General features: G+C 46.3%; 1 protein-coding gene across 2 annotated transcripts in view; it reads right to left on the bottom strand.

Moving 5' to 3' along the window:
• The window catches only part of INO80D (INO80 complex subunit D), a 46,073-nt gene extending 29,187 nt beyond the window's left edge, over positions 1-16,886 (bottom strand). Inside the window, exons 1-3 of one of the 2 annotated variants that reach the window (XM_053362175.1) lie at positions 16,564-16,886; positions 2,521-2,595; positions 2,143-2,389 (exon numbers count right to left, since the gene is read on the bottom strand). In XM_053362175.1, the coding sequence (XP_053218150.1) occupies positions 2,143-2,360 (218 nt within the window). In that variant the 5' untranslated portion in view covers positions 2,361-2,389; positions 2,521-2,595; positions 16,564-16,886. Of the gene's footprint in view, positions 1-2,142; positions 2,390-2,499; positions 2,596-16,563 lie in introns of both variants that reach the window. The other variant, XM_053362167.1, reaches the window with a different exon arrangement.
• Between the last annotated feature and the right edge of the window lie 320 nt (positions 16,887-17,206).

The following is a 17,206-nucleotide window of genomic DNA, read 5'->3' as shown; positions in this document are numbered from 1 at the left end:
ACTAAAAACTTTTTTTGGTTAGGCAAGCATGCCCCCAAACATATTTTTAATATGTAATTTTTTTGTGCATATTCCTTGAGAAAAATGCTGATTTTATATATGCTTCAATACATTTTATGTCAATTTATTTTTAACATTTTATTTTATTGGTAGTTTAAATATACATTTTATATTGTTTTAAGTACACCACTTGGAGGTTGGGGTCAATTAAGCGCTATATAAATCTTGTTGAATAAATGAACAGATTTCTCACTGTCTTCACCTCATTTAATTTTTAGCAGAAGGTGCAATTTAAAGTTCAGTATTAAAAACAGCTTAATACTGATGCTAACTGGGGACTTGCAGAATTCAGATTTCCCAATTTCAGAATTTAGGATTCTGGCTTACAGATATAATTCATTTCTTTAATACTGTGTTTCTTTTGAATCCTTTTCAAAATCCTTTGAATCCTTTTGAGTAGGCAGCGCCCGCTTCAATCACAAATCTTAAGGAAAAATAACTCTGAAGGGAAAAACACCGTCTTTTTATACACCTCCAGTTATGAATAAGTCCACAGTCTGCCTCTTTAATGTGTTAAACTGATACGCTTATGCTGCTTTCTTCTTGCTGTCCTCCATTTTCCAATGTTGTGACATGATGCTTCACACCTAGTTAACTTCCCTTGCCTTCCCAAAACACGCATACTAGAAAGTTATACACTTCATCTTGTGAGCCACAACAAAGCATTCCTACTGCCTATCGCATCAGCCGCCCCAGAAAAACTGGCAAATTATGCTAATTCAAAGCCCAAAGTATTCGCTGCTAACTAAAGAATAATCTGAACAGAAAAATATAGGGGGGGGGGACCTGCTTTGGAACAGCACAGGAGGTGGCACATAGGGCTGCTGGATAAAAGAGGAAACAGTGAAAATCATTTCCTCCCATTTTATTCATGGGAACCTCCATGGGACCAGAGAGCACTTCCATCACTAGAGGGCCACACCTGGATACATCCCTAGGAAGGCAAGGCTGGAATTCTACTTGGGAGCAAAATTCCTTCATTTTGACAACCAGCAATGTCATCTTAGAAGAACTGCTGCCAGGTGTCTACAGAAACCACTGTGTGCACAGCAGACAGCGTTTCTCCAGTGATTTCCGAAGTCACTTTCATTAATGTTGGCTCACTGTCAAAACTTGTGGTACTCTGCCTCACAAGTTATGCAGATGGAACAACTGGGCAAATATTGCCTCAGTCTGCATAATTTATTCTGCTCCTATTCATGAGGGGCAATGAGATATGAAGGGCTGCGCTATAGTTTCACACCACAGATACTCTACAGCAGGCATCCCCAAACTCGGCCCTCCAGAAGTTTTTGGGACTACAACTCCCATCATCCCTGACCACTGGTCCTGTTAGCTGGGAATGATGGGAGTTGTAGTCCCAAAACATCTGGAGGGCCGAGTTTGGGGGTGCCTGCTCTACAGAGAGGCCCTGTTTTTAAAGATTTCATCGGGTAACATCCAAGCACTTCAAGGAACACGTAATTCTCTCTTCTGCAAAACTAGTAGAGATGTAGTACTTGTCCATTTTCACATCCGGCACACCAAACACTGAAGTGCCCTGATCTAGTTGTCTTAGCAACAAGGGACATATTCCTTTCCATCCTCCTTAGCAAGAACAATATGGTCAATTGCCCTCAGTGACGTTGCCATGTAAACACATCTGATTATGGCACAGTACGACATTATCAAATTCGCATGTGATCTCTGACTGGCTGGGATCATAGGATGAAGGATAATTTAGAAACAGGGGCTGGATTTCAACATATATGTACAGGGTCTGCACATGCAATGGGACTCCCTTTCCCCCTTATTCCCCAGTGCATACCTTAAAACTATTCTGGGTTTTTCTCAATGCTCCAAAGATTTTGGGGGGGGAGAGTCTCACTGTGAGAATGGACCTTATTCTGCACACACAACAACTTAATTGTACACCACCCAAGGTGATAAAACGAGGCAGTGAGGGGGGATCCAAGTGGTCTCCCATTCAAACTGTTGACCAGATATTGACCTGGGGAGCTTCTATCATGGTGCCTCCAAAACCATGCTTCAGGCCACCACTGAGACTGTCGCTGTTTTCAAAACTGTGCTTCCATTACTTACCTACGGTCCTCAGATTTGGGGATGGGGTTGGTGCAGCGTTGGCTATTGTACTTGGCCACATATTCACATTGCTTGAAGGGAGCAGTCTTATCCTCCAGAACGTGCCTGATACAGAAGGCGTAGCCGTTAAGTCGTCTCTGCTTGCACAGTTTGGGGCTGTACGAGCACAACGGCTTATTGTCAACCTCAGAAAAGTGTATGTGTTTGCCTTCATACATCACGTGACTCTTTTCCTTGTGAACATCAGCTGAAACAAGACCCCACCACCACCAAAACAACAAAAGTTAAAAACGAGTTTCAAAGTCAACGAAGACGATAAAAGTTTTAGTTCTAATCTAGCTGAAGAGGACCAGTTACCCAATTTTAAATCTTCTCTACCATGTCAACGTCAGCAAAGAGCCCCGCAGACACCACTATCCCGGAATGATGACGAGTCAAGATGAAGCAGATTGTCTAAGAGGAATAACACAGAGAAATTGTGTTAATGAAAACATATGAAAGAAACAGAACTACACTGCTCACAGAGCACAAATGAATCAATTTGATCTCCCCAGAAAAATCATCAGCTGGAACACCAATTTAACAATCTGAATGTGAAATACTCTTTGCACAGGATTATCTCTAAGGATATTATCTCCATTTCCTGAAGAATTTGCTGTGGTGAATTCTACCAGCAACTTATGGGAAAGCATTCACTGATGTCCTCCCTTCTAGGTACACTGCAAGTTTTAGAACTGTTTTAGCTCCAGCCACTTTAGCGCCAAATCATGGCAGCAAGCTGGCATCATATGCAAAATGGGGGTAAGCAAATCCCAACACCCTTTGCCAATCCTGGAAAAGCAATGTTGAGAGAGAGCAATATGGAGCAGACTGACACTAGGTAAGGGCAGGGGCGCTAATTCCCCATCCATCACTTCTCAGCTTTAAATCTCCCCTTCATCTGAATTTCCACCTTCAGAGATTATGCTTGACATTATAGTCAAATTGTTGCTTTTTAAGGTATTGGTGCAAAACCCAACTAACTATCATTACAAGTGAGCAAAAGAACTTGGCATGAATTTTAGACTGATAGCAAAACGTGTATCCTGAGGTACAGTTAAGCTCCTACTTTACACTTAAATAATAATCTGATTTCCACACAAAACATGCAGCTGGTGACATTCCTTTTGCAAATCAACAGCTCGGAGGTTCATAAGAGGTTTAAAATTATAGACACAAATCGACAAACACCTTGCTCCAAATATGTTTTGACTCAGCAATGTCTATGGTGGCTTGGCCATGTCCACAGAATGGAAGATGGCACAATCCCCAAGGATACGCTCCTCGGGAAGCTGGCTTCAATCAGCTGGCCTGTTGGCAGACCAACTGTGTTACAAAGATGTCTACAAACATGACATGAAAGCCGACAACATTAACACCGCCGCGTGGGAATCCCTTGCAGACGACCGCAACACCTAGAGACCATCTGTCAGGTCATGTATCCACAGCAGTTACCAGAGGAGCAATGACAGCTGGGAGGAGCGCAGAAAGAAGAAATGCCATGGTGAATCTGCAGCAGCACAACCGGACGCCTTCATCTGCTCCAGCCGCAACAAAACATGTCTCTCCCACATCGGTCTCTACAGCCACAGCAGGCGCTGTAATTCTGATGGTTTGACTTCACCCCCAAAGACGCACTCTTCCATTATCTCTTGAGACAGGCGGATGCCAACCAACCAACCCCACTCGCCCAACCAGGCTTCCTGCCTCCCAGACAGGGTTTGAAATTAGCAGGGTGCCAGGCGCACTTTGCGCCTAAAGATTCTCCATTCGCAAGCACCTCTAAAAGTCTGGGTGCCATTTTTTGTGCCTGGCTGCCACTCAAGGATTACTGAAATGTACGTGCTTTGAAGCCTCCAAGTATATGTAAAGATAGTCAATATGTTAAGGAGTTTAACAATAGAGTAGAGTGTTTAGAACACTAAAGTATGGTGCCAATATTTTTACTGTAAACACCAAATTACACTTACGTATTAACAATTTCTGCTAAAAATGTGATAGTAACAATGTGACTCTTATGTGAATTGCATATTAGTTCATGCTTATCAAAATAATTAATAAAAAGTGTTGCTGACCCCCCCCCCCAAATGGCAACTAGACGTTCTGTTTTGGTGCCCACAACCCAGGTCCCAGGGTCCCAGCAGGCACCATGTAACACCAGTCCTGAGAGACCTGCTTTGGCTCCCAGTACATTTCCGAGCACAATTCAAAGTGTTGGGTGCTGACCTTTAAAGCCCTAAATGGCCTCGGTCCTGTATACCTGAAGGAGCATCTCCACCTCCATCGTTCTGCCCGGACACAGAGATCCAGCGCCAAGGGCCTTCTGGCAGTTCCCTCATTGCGAGAAGTGAGGTTATAAGGGAAACAGACAGAAGGCCTTCTCGGTAGTGGCTCCCACCCTATGGAACGCCCTCCCATCAGATGCCAAGGAAATAAGCAGCTATCCTATTTTTAAAAGACATCTGAAGGCAGCCCTGTTTAGGGAAGTTTTTAATATTTAATGCTGTATTGTTTTTAACACTCAATTGGGAGCCGCCCAGAGTGGCTGGGGAAACTCAGGCAGATGGACAGGGTATAAATAATAATAATAATAATAATAATAATAATAATAATAATAATAGTTGTTGTTGTTGTTGTTGTTGTTGTTGTTGTTATGCTCCTAGCTTTTTTATCCCAGTTTCTAACACTGCATTCAGATGCTCTCGGTATCTGACCCATCCACGTACATGGAGTTGCAAGAATGCTTCCCTCAACCTGCTGCCATCTCATGTGCCCCCTTCTACCTTCCTTCACTGCTACTCTTTCACATGTTGGAAAAGGGAAGAAGGGTCAGACATCCTCTTATTTCTGAATAGTAAACAAGCAGAGAATTGTTTGGGATAGTTCGGAAAACTGCTCGCACTTTGTCACCAGGGGACATCAAAGCCTCCCTCTCGACTCCTGGCTTATGCAGCCTTAAAGGTAAAGGGACCCCTGACCATTAGGTCCAGTCGTGACTGACTCAGGGGTTGCGGAGCTCATCTCACTTTATTGGCCGAGGGAGCCGGCGTACAGCTTCCGGGTCATGTGGACAGCATGACTAAGCCGCTTCTGGCGAACCAGAGTAGCACACGGAAACGCTGTTTATCTTCCCGCTGGAGCGGTACCTATTTATCTACTTGCACTTCATGCTTTCGAACTGCTAGGTTGGCAGGAGCAGGGACCGAGCAATGGGAGCTCACCCCGTCGCAGGGATTCGAACCGCCGACCTTCTGATCGGCAGGGTCCAAACTGGAGACTGGACAAGTAAACTGGGGGGGGGGTGGTCTGGAGCAAAATCTGGAAGGGGAACTCTGGTCCACTGTTGCCAAGCAAATGACACATGTTCCCTAGTCACACAGCAGTGGGAGGCAGCATTTAAAGGCTACTGATCAGCCAGGCCAGGTAGGATTCCTTCAGAGGATGCAAGGAATAAAGAAAGCTCAGGGGTGGCTTTTAAAAAATAAACGCCTTGTCTTGATGTCAGCAGTGAGTGCCCTGGACCAAAAATGCTGCACACCTTTCTGAGTTGTGTGGAATGGCCTTAAGTGAGCAGGGCTGGGTAACTAAGAAAGGAAGAAGTCAAGCTTGTTGGCAGCAGCTGCAAGAAGTGGAGGAAGGGGGTGCAGGTGTGCTGTCAAGCTTCCCAAAGGATGGAAAGCAAAGCCCCAAGAGCCTTGGGGTGGTTTTGCTACAAGCCAACTCAACTGCAGACAGCGGAACAACACGGAAGAATGTAATCCTCTATGCCAGCACAGGGAGCACCTCTACTCTCATGCAGGGGCGCTGCAAATTCCTGGTGCCATTCTCACAGGATGGTACTTGTATACTGATACTCAAAGTTATGTTTAAGAATACAAGGAACCAACGCATAATTTTTGATATGATTTAGAAAGCTTGATGGCAACACAGTCTAATTTCCATAGTGGATGCCCTCTTATTTCACAACCATACAATGTTACCTTTCTGATCTGGTAGCCCATGGTTCTTTCACCATGTGCCATGGCTAACCGTAACCGTTTGGCACCCGCTCACTTATATTTTAGGGAATGAATATGATTTACGCTGCAAAATAATACTGCAACTAGAAATGATTCAAGAATCCAAATTATGAGTGCGTTTATTCCACAAACGTTTTAAAAGATTCAGTAGTATAGATACAGCAGATCCAAGTAGCAATCAGATCTCACTTCAGTGTGTGTGGTTCCTTAAAATATAGCACTTTGTAGGCCACTGTTTTACTTGAAGATGACAGTGCGCTGTTAACATGTTTGTAAGGATTTGATGTTTTATATGGACAATAATTGGTGCTGGAGGAGACTCTTGAGAGTCCCATGGACTGCAAGAAGATCAAACCTATCCATTCTGAAGGAAATCAGCCCTGTGCTCACTGGAAGGACAGATCCTGAAGCTGAGACTCCAATACTTTGGCCACCTCATGAGAAGACTCCCTGGAAAAGACCCTGATGTTGGGAAAGATGGAGGGCACAAGGAGAAGGGGACGACAGAGGACGAGGTGGTTGGAGAGTGTTCTCGAAGCTACCAGGATGAGTTTGACCAAACTGCAGGAGGCAGTGGAAGACAAGAGTGCCTGGTGTGCTCTGGTCCATGGAGTCACAAAGAATTGGACACAACTAAACAACAACATGGACAATAAACATTCAAATCAAACAAAAACCCTTGTCAAGAGGGCCTGGGAGGATGGATAGAAGGGCAATTGCCAAAGTGGGGAGCCCAGGCCTGCTTTTCAAAACTGTATCCCTACAAATTAAAACTTTGTTTCCAGGTCCTGAAAAGGTGAGGGGAAACATTGCCTCCTTCCCAAACAATATTCCTGGGTGGGTTTTGGGTTTTTTTGCTGGGGGGGGGGTTGTTGGAAACAAATTGCATCTCCTCCACAACTCTTAGAACTGTCTTCAGAAGAGAAAGGCAGAACATTATTCTCCCTTGTGGTCTACCTGTCAGTGGTGGCTGTGGACAGGTAATGCCAGGGGTAGAAAGCAGGATTTCCCTCACTTCAATACTGTCTCCAAGTGCAATGATTTACATTCCCACAATATAAACAAACAGCATGCAGGAAAAAGCGATACGATGCACCTGAAGGGATAGGAGTCAAAACCTGTTCCCTGTCTCTGTGACCGCAGCAGCCAATTGACAGACACATTCTGACCGGGCTCTGTTGCTTGGTCACGCAGGGGTGTTATGAGCTGGTTTTCATATGAACAGATGCTGAGCATTGTTCCTTGATTTAAAGGCCAGAAAGAATATTTTTACTCCTCAATGCATAGCTTTTTTATTTTTACAAATTATGACAAACAAGATTAGACTAGCTTGTGTGTTCTGGGAGTCATGGTTCCATGGCAGATTCTTTTTGGATCAATTCGTGATTAGCAATTTATTAAGGTTTTCAATCGTACAGAAAGTGCGAACAAAAACTAGGTTATTCCTGCATATACCGTATTTTTCGCTCTATAGGACGCACGGGACCATAGGACGCACCTTGTTTTAGAGGGGGAGAACAAGAAAAAAAATTCTCCCCCCCCCCCTCTGCTCAGTGCACCTTCAGCAAAGCGGCAGGAGAAATGGAGCCCCTTCCATTTCTCCTCCCGCTTGGCTGAAGGGGCGCTGTGCAGCTCTCCCTCTCTGCTGAAGCCAGGAGCGTCTTGCTCTCCTGGCTTCAGTAAAAGGAACCTGAAGCCTGCGGAGCGCAGCGGGAACTCACGCTGCGCTCCGAAGGCTTCAGGCGGCTATCCCTGAAGCCTGGAGAGTGAGAGGGGTCGGTGTGCACCAACCCCTCTCACTCTCCAGGCTTCAGCAAAAGCAACGCGAAACCTCCGGAGCGCGGAGGGAGCGCTCCCTCTGTGCTTCAGAGGCTTCGCGTTGCTATCGCTGAAGCCAAGGAGCCTGCATTCGCTCCATAGGACGCACACACATTTCCCCTTAATTTTTGGAGGGGAAAAAGTGCATCCTATAGAGCGAAAAATACGGTAACTGAATCCCATCTCTCTCCTCACCCTCACGCTCATCCTCTGTATGTATAGTATGAGGGGTTGACTGAATGTTCTCAGGCATGGAAAGGAACAAATTAAGCAAGATAAAACCTTTTTAAAGAGAAGGATAGTACATAAAAAAAGCTGCTTCTCTCCTCAGCCGCTATTCAGCTTAAAATAATTGCCCTATACTTCTGTAAACCAGTCTTCATTTCCCCTTCACATCCGTGCCACTCACTCCTGAGTGCCAACGGGAGCAAGTTTTGTACCTAACAATCCACCTCTGGCGGCTCCTTTGAGTCCTGGACCAATTGCTTCACCACCAAAGTTGCTCTGCAGACACACACTTGCCATGTTCAGTCGCAATGCTGACCATAAGCCAGTTATGCAAATTATTCTGTGCACACTGCTCTATCAGTCCCTGTTTTGCTCCTCCCTTCCTAGAGCTGGGAGGCAAACCACAGGGTGCCTGGCTTAGCATTAACATCCAAGCCAGCACTTGTGGTTTGTTTCTCCAAAGCAAACTTGCTTAGGCATTAATTGACGTCTGACCAGATGATTAGCAGCAAGGGACAATCCTGCATCATATGGTGCAGTCTTGCCCTAAAGTGTCACAGCAACAATATTTTGAAAACATCTACAAACTAACAGTACTCAAATGTTGTGTATGTGTGTTTATGTATGGGGTAGTACCTCTAGCAACTCTTGGAGCCAAGCTGGTTCCAAACGTATTGCTCTGTTTTCTTTTGGACAACATAAACGAGGCCAAGAGGGGTGTCTAGCTGTCTGGTCAGCCCAGGACCTCCATACAAACTGCCCAGACTTGCACCCTGGGGAGGTCACTTTGATGCTGCTAACACAGTGGTTTGACTTCACCCCCAGAGGAGTACTCCACTGTCTTTCAAGACAATGGAGGCCAACAACCCTCTTCTCTCTGCACACGCATACACTTGCCTAAGGCTGTTGTCATACCATTTGCTTGACTTCCAAGAAACGGCGACTTGAACTACAATGCAATTGGCATCTGAGAGCTTCTGGCCATCATAGTAGCATTAAATGGCCACGCTGGTGACCAGCCAAGGTAAAGCTGCAGAGGGACAGTCATGACAGCCCTGAGCAACTCCTCAGCAATAATCCTGTCCTTTAGTACTCTTCCCAAACACTGCTTCTTTCCGACATAGTTCAACTTATAATTTACTTTTTAACCTATATGTGTCTCTATATCCAAGAACTGAGTGTACAGGCATCTACTATAACCTCCACCCACCCAACCCCCCAAAATTCGGAGCTCATATAGAATCTTACTACAGTGGTACCTCAGGTTAAGAACTTAATTCGTTCTGGAGGTCCGTTCTTAACCTGAAACTGTTCTTAACCTGAGGTACCACTTTAGCTAATGGGGCCTCCCGCTGCCGCCACGCAATTTCTGTTCTCATCCAGAAGCAAAGTTCTTAACCCGAGGTACTATTTCTGGGTTAGCAGAGTCTGTAACCTGAAGCGTCTGTAACCTGAAGTGTCTGTAACCCTAGGTACCACTGTATATGGAAGGAAGCAAGGCAGGTCCATGGAAGAATCTTTTATCCTTCTGTTGTAGGAGCATTTCTCGTGGTAATCCCTGCTGCAAATGGTGGAGGAATACAGTGGTAATCCTCACCAGAGATCAAGAGAGTTAGTAAACTATCGCAGCTCTGAAAAAGGAAAGATCTGAATACATTCCAAAGCCTCCACAACTGTCATGTGTGACAGCTCATTGCGCAACGGAGAAATTCAGTCACAGTACATCTAACCAACTGAGATCTAGCTTATGCTACATTCCGACAGCATGATCCTAACTGTGGACAATTAAAGCAGTATCATATCACTTTTAACAGTCATTCCTTCCCTCAAAGAATCCTGGGAACTGTAGCATGTTAAGGCTGCAAAGAGCTTTAGGAAATCTCTATTCCCTTACAGTCCTACAATTTCAGAGTGGTTTAACGATCAATCGCTTACCCCAGAAAACTCCGGGAATTATAGCTCTGTATGGGAAATAAGGGGTCTCGCAATCAGTGTTAGAAACTCAGGTATATAAGTTTATCACCAAATGGCACTACAACAGAATGTCTAGGTACCTTTTTTGCAGTGGTATGTATGTATGTATGTATGTATGTATGTATGTATGTATTTTCAATTCATTTCTATACTGCTTTATATTTTTTTAAAAATCAAACCAGTGTACAACACATTAAAACATCAAATAAAACAATCCAGAATAAAACAAACAAATTCAAGCTTCAAAGAAATTATTTCAGATCCTTCTCGAAGAGACAGTTTGCCTTCCCCATATTTATTTACCTACTTAATTTATAGAGCTGCCCCATAGCAGAAGTACCGTGCTCTAGGAAGTCATTGTGGTGTAGTGGTTAAGAGTGTTGGACTAGGACCTGGGAGATCAGGGTTCAAATCCCCACTCAGTCACAAAGCTCACTGAATGACCTTGGGCCATTCACAACCTCTTAATCTGCCTCGCAGGGTCATTGTAGGGATTAACTAAGGAGGGAGGTGAACCATGTACTCCTTGGAGAAAAAGATGGAAAACTGATGCAATAAATAAGATCTACTGCTTACCCGCTTAAGAAAGCTGGAGGGGCCAGCCAGGTGGAGATGTCAGTCGCCAACCTTGCATCCAGACATCTCCACCTGGTTGCAATTGGGCATGCGTCAGTCACAAAACGCACCTGGCGCCTGGGAAATCTTGAACACTATATCAGCATCCTCCCAGTAGTGATGTATGGAAGTGAGAGCTGGACCATAAAGAAGGCTGATCACCGAAGAATTGATGCTTTTGAATTAAGGTGCTGGAGGACTGCAAGGACTGCAAGAAGATCAAACCTATCCATTCTGAAGGAAATCAGCCCTGAGTGCTCACTGGAAGGACAGATCCTGAAGCTGAGACTCCAATACTTTGGCCACCTCATGAGAAGACTCCCTGGAAAAGACCCTGATGTTGGGAAAGATGGAGGGCACAAGGAGAAGGGGACGACAGAGGAGGAGATGGTTGGACAGTGTTCTCAAAGCTACCAGCATGAGTTTGACCAAACTGCGAGAGGCAGTGGAAGACAGGGGTGCCTGGGGTGCTCTGGTTGATAGGGTCACAAAGAGTCGGACACGACTAAACGACTAAACAACAACATATCAGCATCCTTAACAAACTAAACTTCCCAGGGTTCTTTGGGGGAAGCCAAGACTGTTTATAAAGAGATATGATACTGCTTTAAGTGCATAGTGCAGATGGAGCCCATGCTTACTAAGAAGATCCAATGAATTTAATGGTGCTTCCCTATTTGCTTAGAACTGCAATCTTTGTTTTCAAGGTGCTAGTGACCAAGACAGAAACCCCTTCTACATCATGTTCTAGAGGTGACGTGAGGAACTTTCTCAACCCAAGGGCCACAGTTCCTTTGCCGAAAACTTCCAAGGGCCACACACCTAAACATTTGGGGTGGGAAGTAGAGCCAGCGAGGGGTGTGCCCTGGGAAGCATTTAAGGGCTGGATAGAGATGTCCAGAGGGACACGGGTGGCGCTGTGGGTTAAACCACAGAGGCTAGGACTTGCCAATCAGAAGGTCGGCGGTTCGAATCCCCGCAATGGGGTGAGCTCCGGTTGCTCGGTCCCTGCTCCTGCCAACCTAGCAGTTCGAAAGCACATCAAAGTGCAAGTAGATAAATAGGTACCGCTCTGGCGGGAAAGTAAACGGCATTTCTGTGTGCTGCTCTGGTTTGCCAGAAGCGGCTTAGTCATGCTGGCCACATGACCCGGAAGCTGTATGCCGGCTCCCTCGGCCAATAAAACGAGATGAGCGCCGCAACCCCAGAGTCTGTAACGACTGGACCTAATGGTCAGGGGTCCCTTTACCTTTACTAGAGATGTCCAGAAGGCTGCATTCGGCCCCAGACATTCCCCACTGATTTCTAGAGATTTATACTGAAATCACATGATAGTGTGACCTGCTGCTGAGCATTTTATATCCCATCAGCCATGGCCTATACACAGCACCCCCAATCCCTTTGCCCAGGGTTTCTGCTGAAATCTTCCATGGCAGACGCTAACTCATGTGAATTTATAGTCAGCCTTTCCTTGGTTTGCTATGTTTCAGGAGGGATCACCTAGGAGCCAATACTGGTGAAACACAAAGCCCTTTGAACCACCACATTTCTCTCCTCCATGGACCTTGGGATCATGGCAAATTGAGTCCAATCTTATGGACGTTGACAGCACTATCCTATGGAATGTTTATTCCAAAGTAAGCCCGGTGCATTCAAGGGGGCTTGCTCCCAGGTACGTGCAGAGGACTGTACCCCTAATGTGAAAACAAGTTCCCCTGAAAGTCGTTGCAACTTACTTCCACATCCTGCATTTAGGATCAGAGTGAAAGTGACTCATATCGTCTTGCTCTCAGTATTAACACCCACATATCAGAAAGATGTTAATTTAGTCCCAGCAGCATTTTTCTCATTATCATCAGTAATTCTATATTTGAACACTTCGAGCCACTTTTTAAAAAATCTCCAGAAGCTAGATGTGACAAAACTGCTCCCATTCTGTCTTTCTAAAACTGATACAGTTTTAGAATCTGAAGACAGGGTAGGCTGGTGGAACCAAAATATTCAGTACTAAAGGGGAGGGGGAGCATGTGCTACCTCACTGAGAGAACTGTCAGATAACCCTTATTTTAGAGTTCCTTCCCTCAAGCCCCCCGCCCGCCCAGGAAATATGATAATACTCATTACTCTGAAATATTGTATTTATGTACCACTTTGCAGAATGAAACCTTCAACTTTAGATTGTCTCTCATTTTAAAATTGTAGTTCTCTGCTTTGGAAGAGTAACTACCACTTACTAAGTCATAACATTTCTCAGTGCACATACACCCATGTGGTGAGATTTTTAACACCTCCTGATTGCCGGGATGTCTGATTGAATGTGGATAGTAAAGGTTCTTCGCTCCATGCGGACAGGTGGCAAAAGCAACTGGCTATGTGGTAGTTATTTGCCAATCATGGAAATTAACTACTTTATAACAGTCAACTGTATTCAACCCACATTTTGCAATTATTTAAGATGTACTGGCATTCATGAAAAGCTAGCTTTAATTCTGTTGAAATCAGTAAGACAGGCAGAGCAATTATTTGGAGGCATGCAAAAAGCTACCTAGGTAAAGGTAAAGAGTAAAGGACCCCTGGACGGTTAAGTCCAGTCAAAGGCAACCATGGGGTTGCGGCGCTCATCTCGCTTTCAGGCCGAGGGAGCCTGAGTTTGTCTGCAGACAGCTTTCCAGGTCATGTGGCCAGCATGACTAAGCCACTTCTGCTGCAACGGGACACCGTTACGGAAACCAGAGCGCACGGAAACGCTGTTTACCTTCCCGTCGCAGTGGTACCTATTTTTCTACTTGCACTGGCGTGCTTTCAAACTGCTAGGTTGGCAGGAGCTGGGACAGAGCAACAGGAGCTCACCCTGTTGTGGGGATTCAAACCGCCGACCTTCTGATCTGCAAGTCCAAGAGGCTCAGTGGTTTAGACCACAGCGTCATCTGCTAACTAGGGCCCCCTAGTCAGCACCCTATACTGTATTTGGGGTAAGGAAGGGTCTTAACATTAGGTAGTTGTGTTTTAGATAGTAATGTTCATATTTGTATAACTTTTTTTTGCATTTCCACCCTAAGCTACTTATTTAAAAGTAAAATTTACTTATTTTAATGGAGTAAGAGTCCAGTGTGAGGGGAGGGATTTAAAAGGCAGTTCCTATGAAGATAAGGCCATGTTCAATTTTGCCAAAGCTAAGTGCAACTACTGAAATACACTTAAGAAATGGTTGTTGCTGGTGGTGATGTTAAAATTGTAAGCTCCTTGGAGCAAGAACCTGTCCTCTTATACTTTGGAAAGCACTATGCAGCTTGATGGTTATATTTAAATAATGAATCAGAACCCAAACACATGGTGACTTTTTTGAGAATGTGTAAACTAGGCCTCAGCCTTGAAGCACTTACTCTAGCACAGACAAAACAGCTTTAACAAAACACCACCAAATAATGCATAGGGTTATAGTGTCATAGGTTGCAGTTTTGGTCCATCATTCTACAGAGTGACAAAGTTGTTGTTACCTCACCCAGCATAACAGCACTCTTGAGCGTTGGGAAGTCCATTCAAGGTACAGTTCTGTAATGCATTTATAACAGAATGCTTGCATGAGTGCTTTGCAGAACAGACACTTGAAGCCACACTCTTTGCCAGAACTAAAACGAAAATGTCCCACCAGTCATCTAAGAATAATGGAAAATTGCCTATATAGGTACTGTATTCCATTTGGAATCTCAGAAAAGCTCACCTGACACATCTGATTTCAATTCCCCCATGCAATGGAGCTTCTATTCTGCATGCAAAACAAGGACAGAGATCCAAAAACATACTTTGAGTGCAGCCAAGACCTTAAACTCCAGCACTGTTTTGTTTTGTTTTTAAGCCTTTCAATTTCTGTGAATGGCAGGTCCCAATGGCAAGTCCCAAACCGCATTCTAAACTCCTTTCAGTTTCAGAAACTGTTTTGACAAGTGGCTTGAAGAGGCACACCATGAGAAACACAAATCCAAAGCTCCCTTCATGGATACACGGAACTAGATTCACAGCTCTTGCAATCCTGGCCAAAAGTTCACCTGGAGATGGAGGTGGTGAATGTACTGTAAGCATTCAAGCCCAAGTTAACTTTTTGCAACATTGGCCTAGGAATCTGGCCATTGCAGACCTCTCTGCATTGATACAGTCCAGCCTCAAGGACTTGAGTTTATGCCTACACACAATTATCTTAATCTAGCCACATTTCCGAACTGACATTCCTGAAACTCATCTCTTCTGCAACAGCTTTCTCCTGAAGATTTTACGCTCAAACACTGACCATAGAAACAATTTCGCAAGCATTTACAGAACGCTATCTGCGTCCTTGTATAATGTGTTTATGGCCTAACACCCCCCCCCCCAAGACCCTGGCTTGGGTAGTAAATTGTTTCCAGGCTACGAACGGCCAGAAACGACGAGGCTAGCCTTTACAATTCCAACCCATTCACAAAAAACCAGGGTTTCATACACAAACCCAGCATGCCTTTGCAAGGCTGGACTATCTCCCTCTCTGACAGCACCTACGAAAGTACTGAAGTGGTAAGATCTGGTAGCCCTGGCCAAACGGACGCCAGAAGTCAGAAGCTGGGCGACAGCACCCTCCACCCACCGACCTCCCACTCCCCTGAAACTAATCTTAAAACTAACCAAGGTTATTTCTAGGCTTTTCCCTTTCTTTCTTTCTTTCTTTCTTTCTTTCTAGTGGGACCTTGCAACACCACCTCTGCAGCATGATGATGCCCTTCCTCGCCTCGACTTACCAGCCTTTAACCCTTCGCCTACCCCGCCAGCACCACGGAAAAGTTCCCGCTGCCCCATAAGCATTTAAAATCAGGATTTACGTTCATACTTGTGGGGCAGGAGGAGGTGGGCTTGCAAAGCAGCGTTTGGAAAAGGGGGAAACGCTTCTCCCCCCCCCCCCCAATCAGCCACCCCTTTCCCAATGCAATTCAGGAGGGAGCGCCAAAATGTTCTTGCACTCATTTCAGGTCGCATTAAAGCCCAAATTGTAGGACCCAAATTGAAAACCCAAATTGAAAGAAGGGTCCGAGGTGGCGCTGGAGGGGGGCTCGGCGATGTCCAAAAAGCAAAACTTTAAAAGGCCGGTGGCGTCGGGGGGGGGAGATCCCGGCGGACGCGCTTCCCCGGGACCCCCCACTCCTCCAGGTCTAAAGGGGGCGAAGCGCGCCCCAAACTCGGGAGTGAAACCGTAGTGGAAAATAATAACAAATAACCCGCTTCCCCCTCTCTCGCCACCCCCTCCACCACCATCGCGCCCCGGAGTCTCTGCTCCGCGGTCCGCCGGCCTCCCCCCGCCTAACCCCCGCTCGGGCTTCGGAGCTCCCCGGCCGAAGCGCCTTCCCCGCCACCTTCCGAAACCCCCTCTCGGAGGCCTAAGCCCGGCGCCCGGGGCCTGTCCGGCGCTAGGCCGGGCCCCGTCGCGGGGGGCGGGGAGCCGCTAGGCCACAAGGCCCGTCTCTCTCCCGCCTCGGCCGGGCTCCCCTCCGCTCCATCCCCGGCGCCCCTTTCCCTCGCTTCCCCTCCCGCGGGTCCCGGAACCCCCACCCCCGTTCCCACCCACCCCCCCTTTCGAAACCCGCGCGGCCCGGCTCTCCCACGCGCATCCCCGGCCTCGCGTAGCCCACCCGGCGGCTGTCCCCTCGCGCGCGGCGCCGCCTGCCGCCCTAGGCGAGCCCGGGGATGCAGGCCGGGCCTGGCTTACCTTTCCAGCTGGCCCTTTTTTTTTTCTCCTCCCTCCTCTTCTCGGCTCTCTCGTCTCTCCCCCCTTTTTCTCCCCCTCTGTTGGGCTGGCAGAGCAAGAGTTTCCTCCCCAGCGGAGGGAGCGGGGAAATGGGTCTCGGAGCTGCTTGAAGCGCTGAGGAAGCTCCGCTGCTTGGTTTGCTGCTGCCCCCCTGGCTCTGAGGAGAAAGATCCCTGCTTTTTCTTTTTCTTTTTTTCTTTTTAGGCTTAGAACGGGAGCTCTTTTATTATGAGGGTGATTTAAATAAAATTTTAAAAAATATTTTTTTTTAAAAAAAAAGCAAAATAATAAAATAAAACAAACGCTTACGAAAGTGCTCGGAGAGGGTAGGTGATTATGAAGTTGGGGGTGGAGGTGGCGGGGTGGGGGGTGGAAATTCCCTGAATATATTCTCCAGCAAAGAAGGCAGGGCTGCTGGGGCTGCTCTCGAGAAAGGAGGAAAAAAAGAGAGCTTTGCAGCCCTCCTACAGCACCACTACAGGCACTGAGAGGACATAACACCAGAGAGAGAGAGGCTCCTCTGCCCGGACAAAACGACAACTTCCCTACCATCTTGGGAGGGTCGCAGGACAGAGAGGAAAGAGGGGAGGTCAGGACCAGGGGG

This window comes from Podarcis raffonei, chromosome 1, assembly GCF_027172205.1.
Source record: "Podarcis raffonei isolate rPodRaf1 chromosome 1, rPodRaf1.pri, whole genome shotgun sequence".
In the NCBI taxonomy this organism is placed as follows: Eukaryota; Metazoa; Chordata; class Lepidosauria; order Squamata; family Lacertidae; genus Podarcis; species Podarcis raffonei.
Note: the sequence above shows the minus strand (reverse complement) of the source record. Positions and strands in the feature narration are given on the sequence as shown.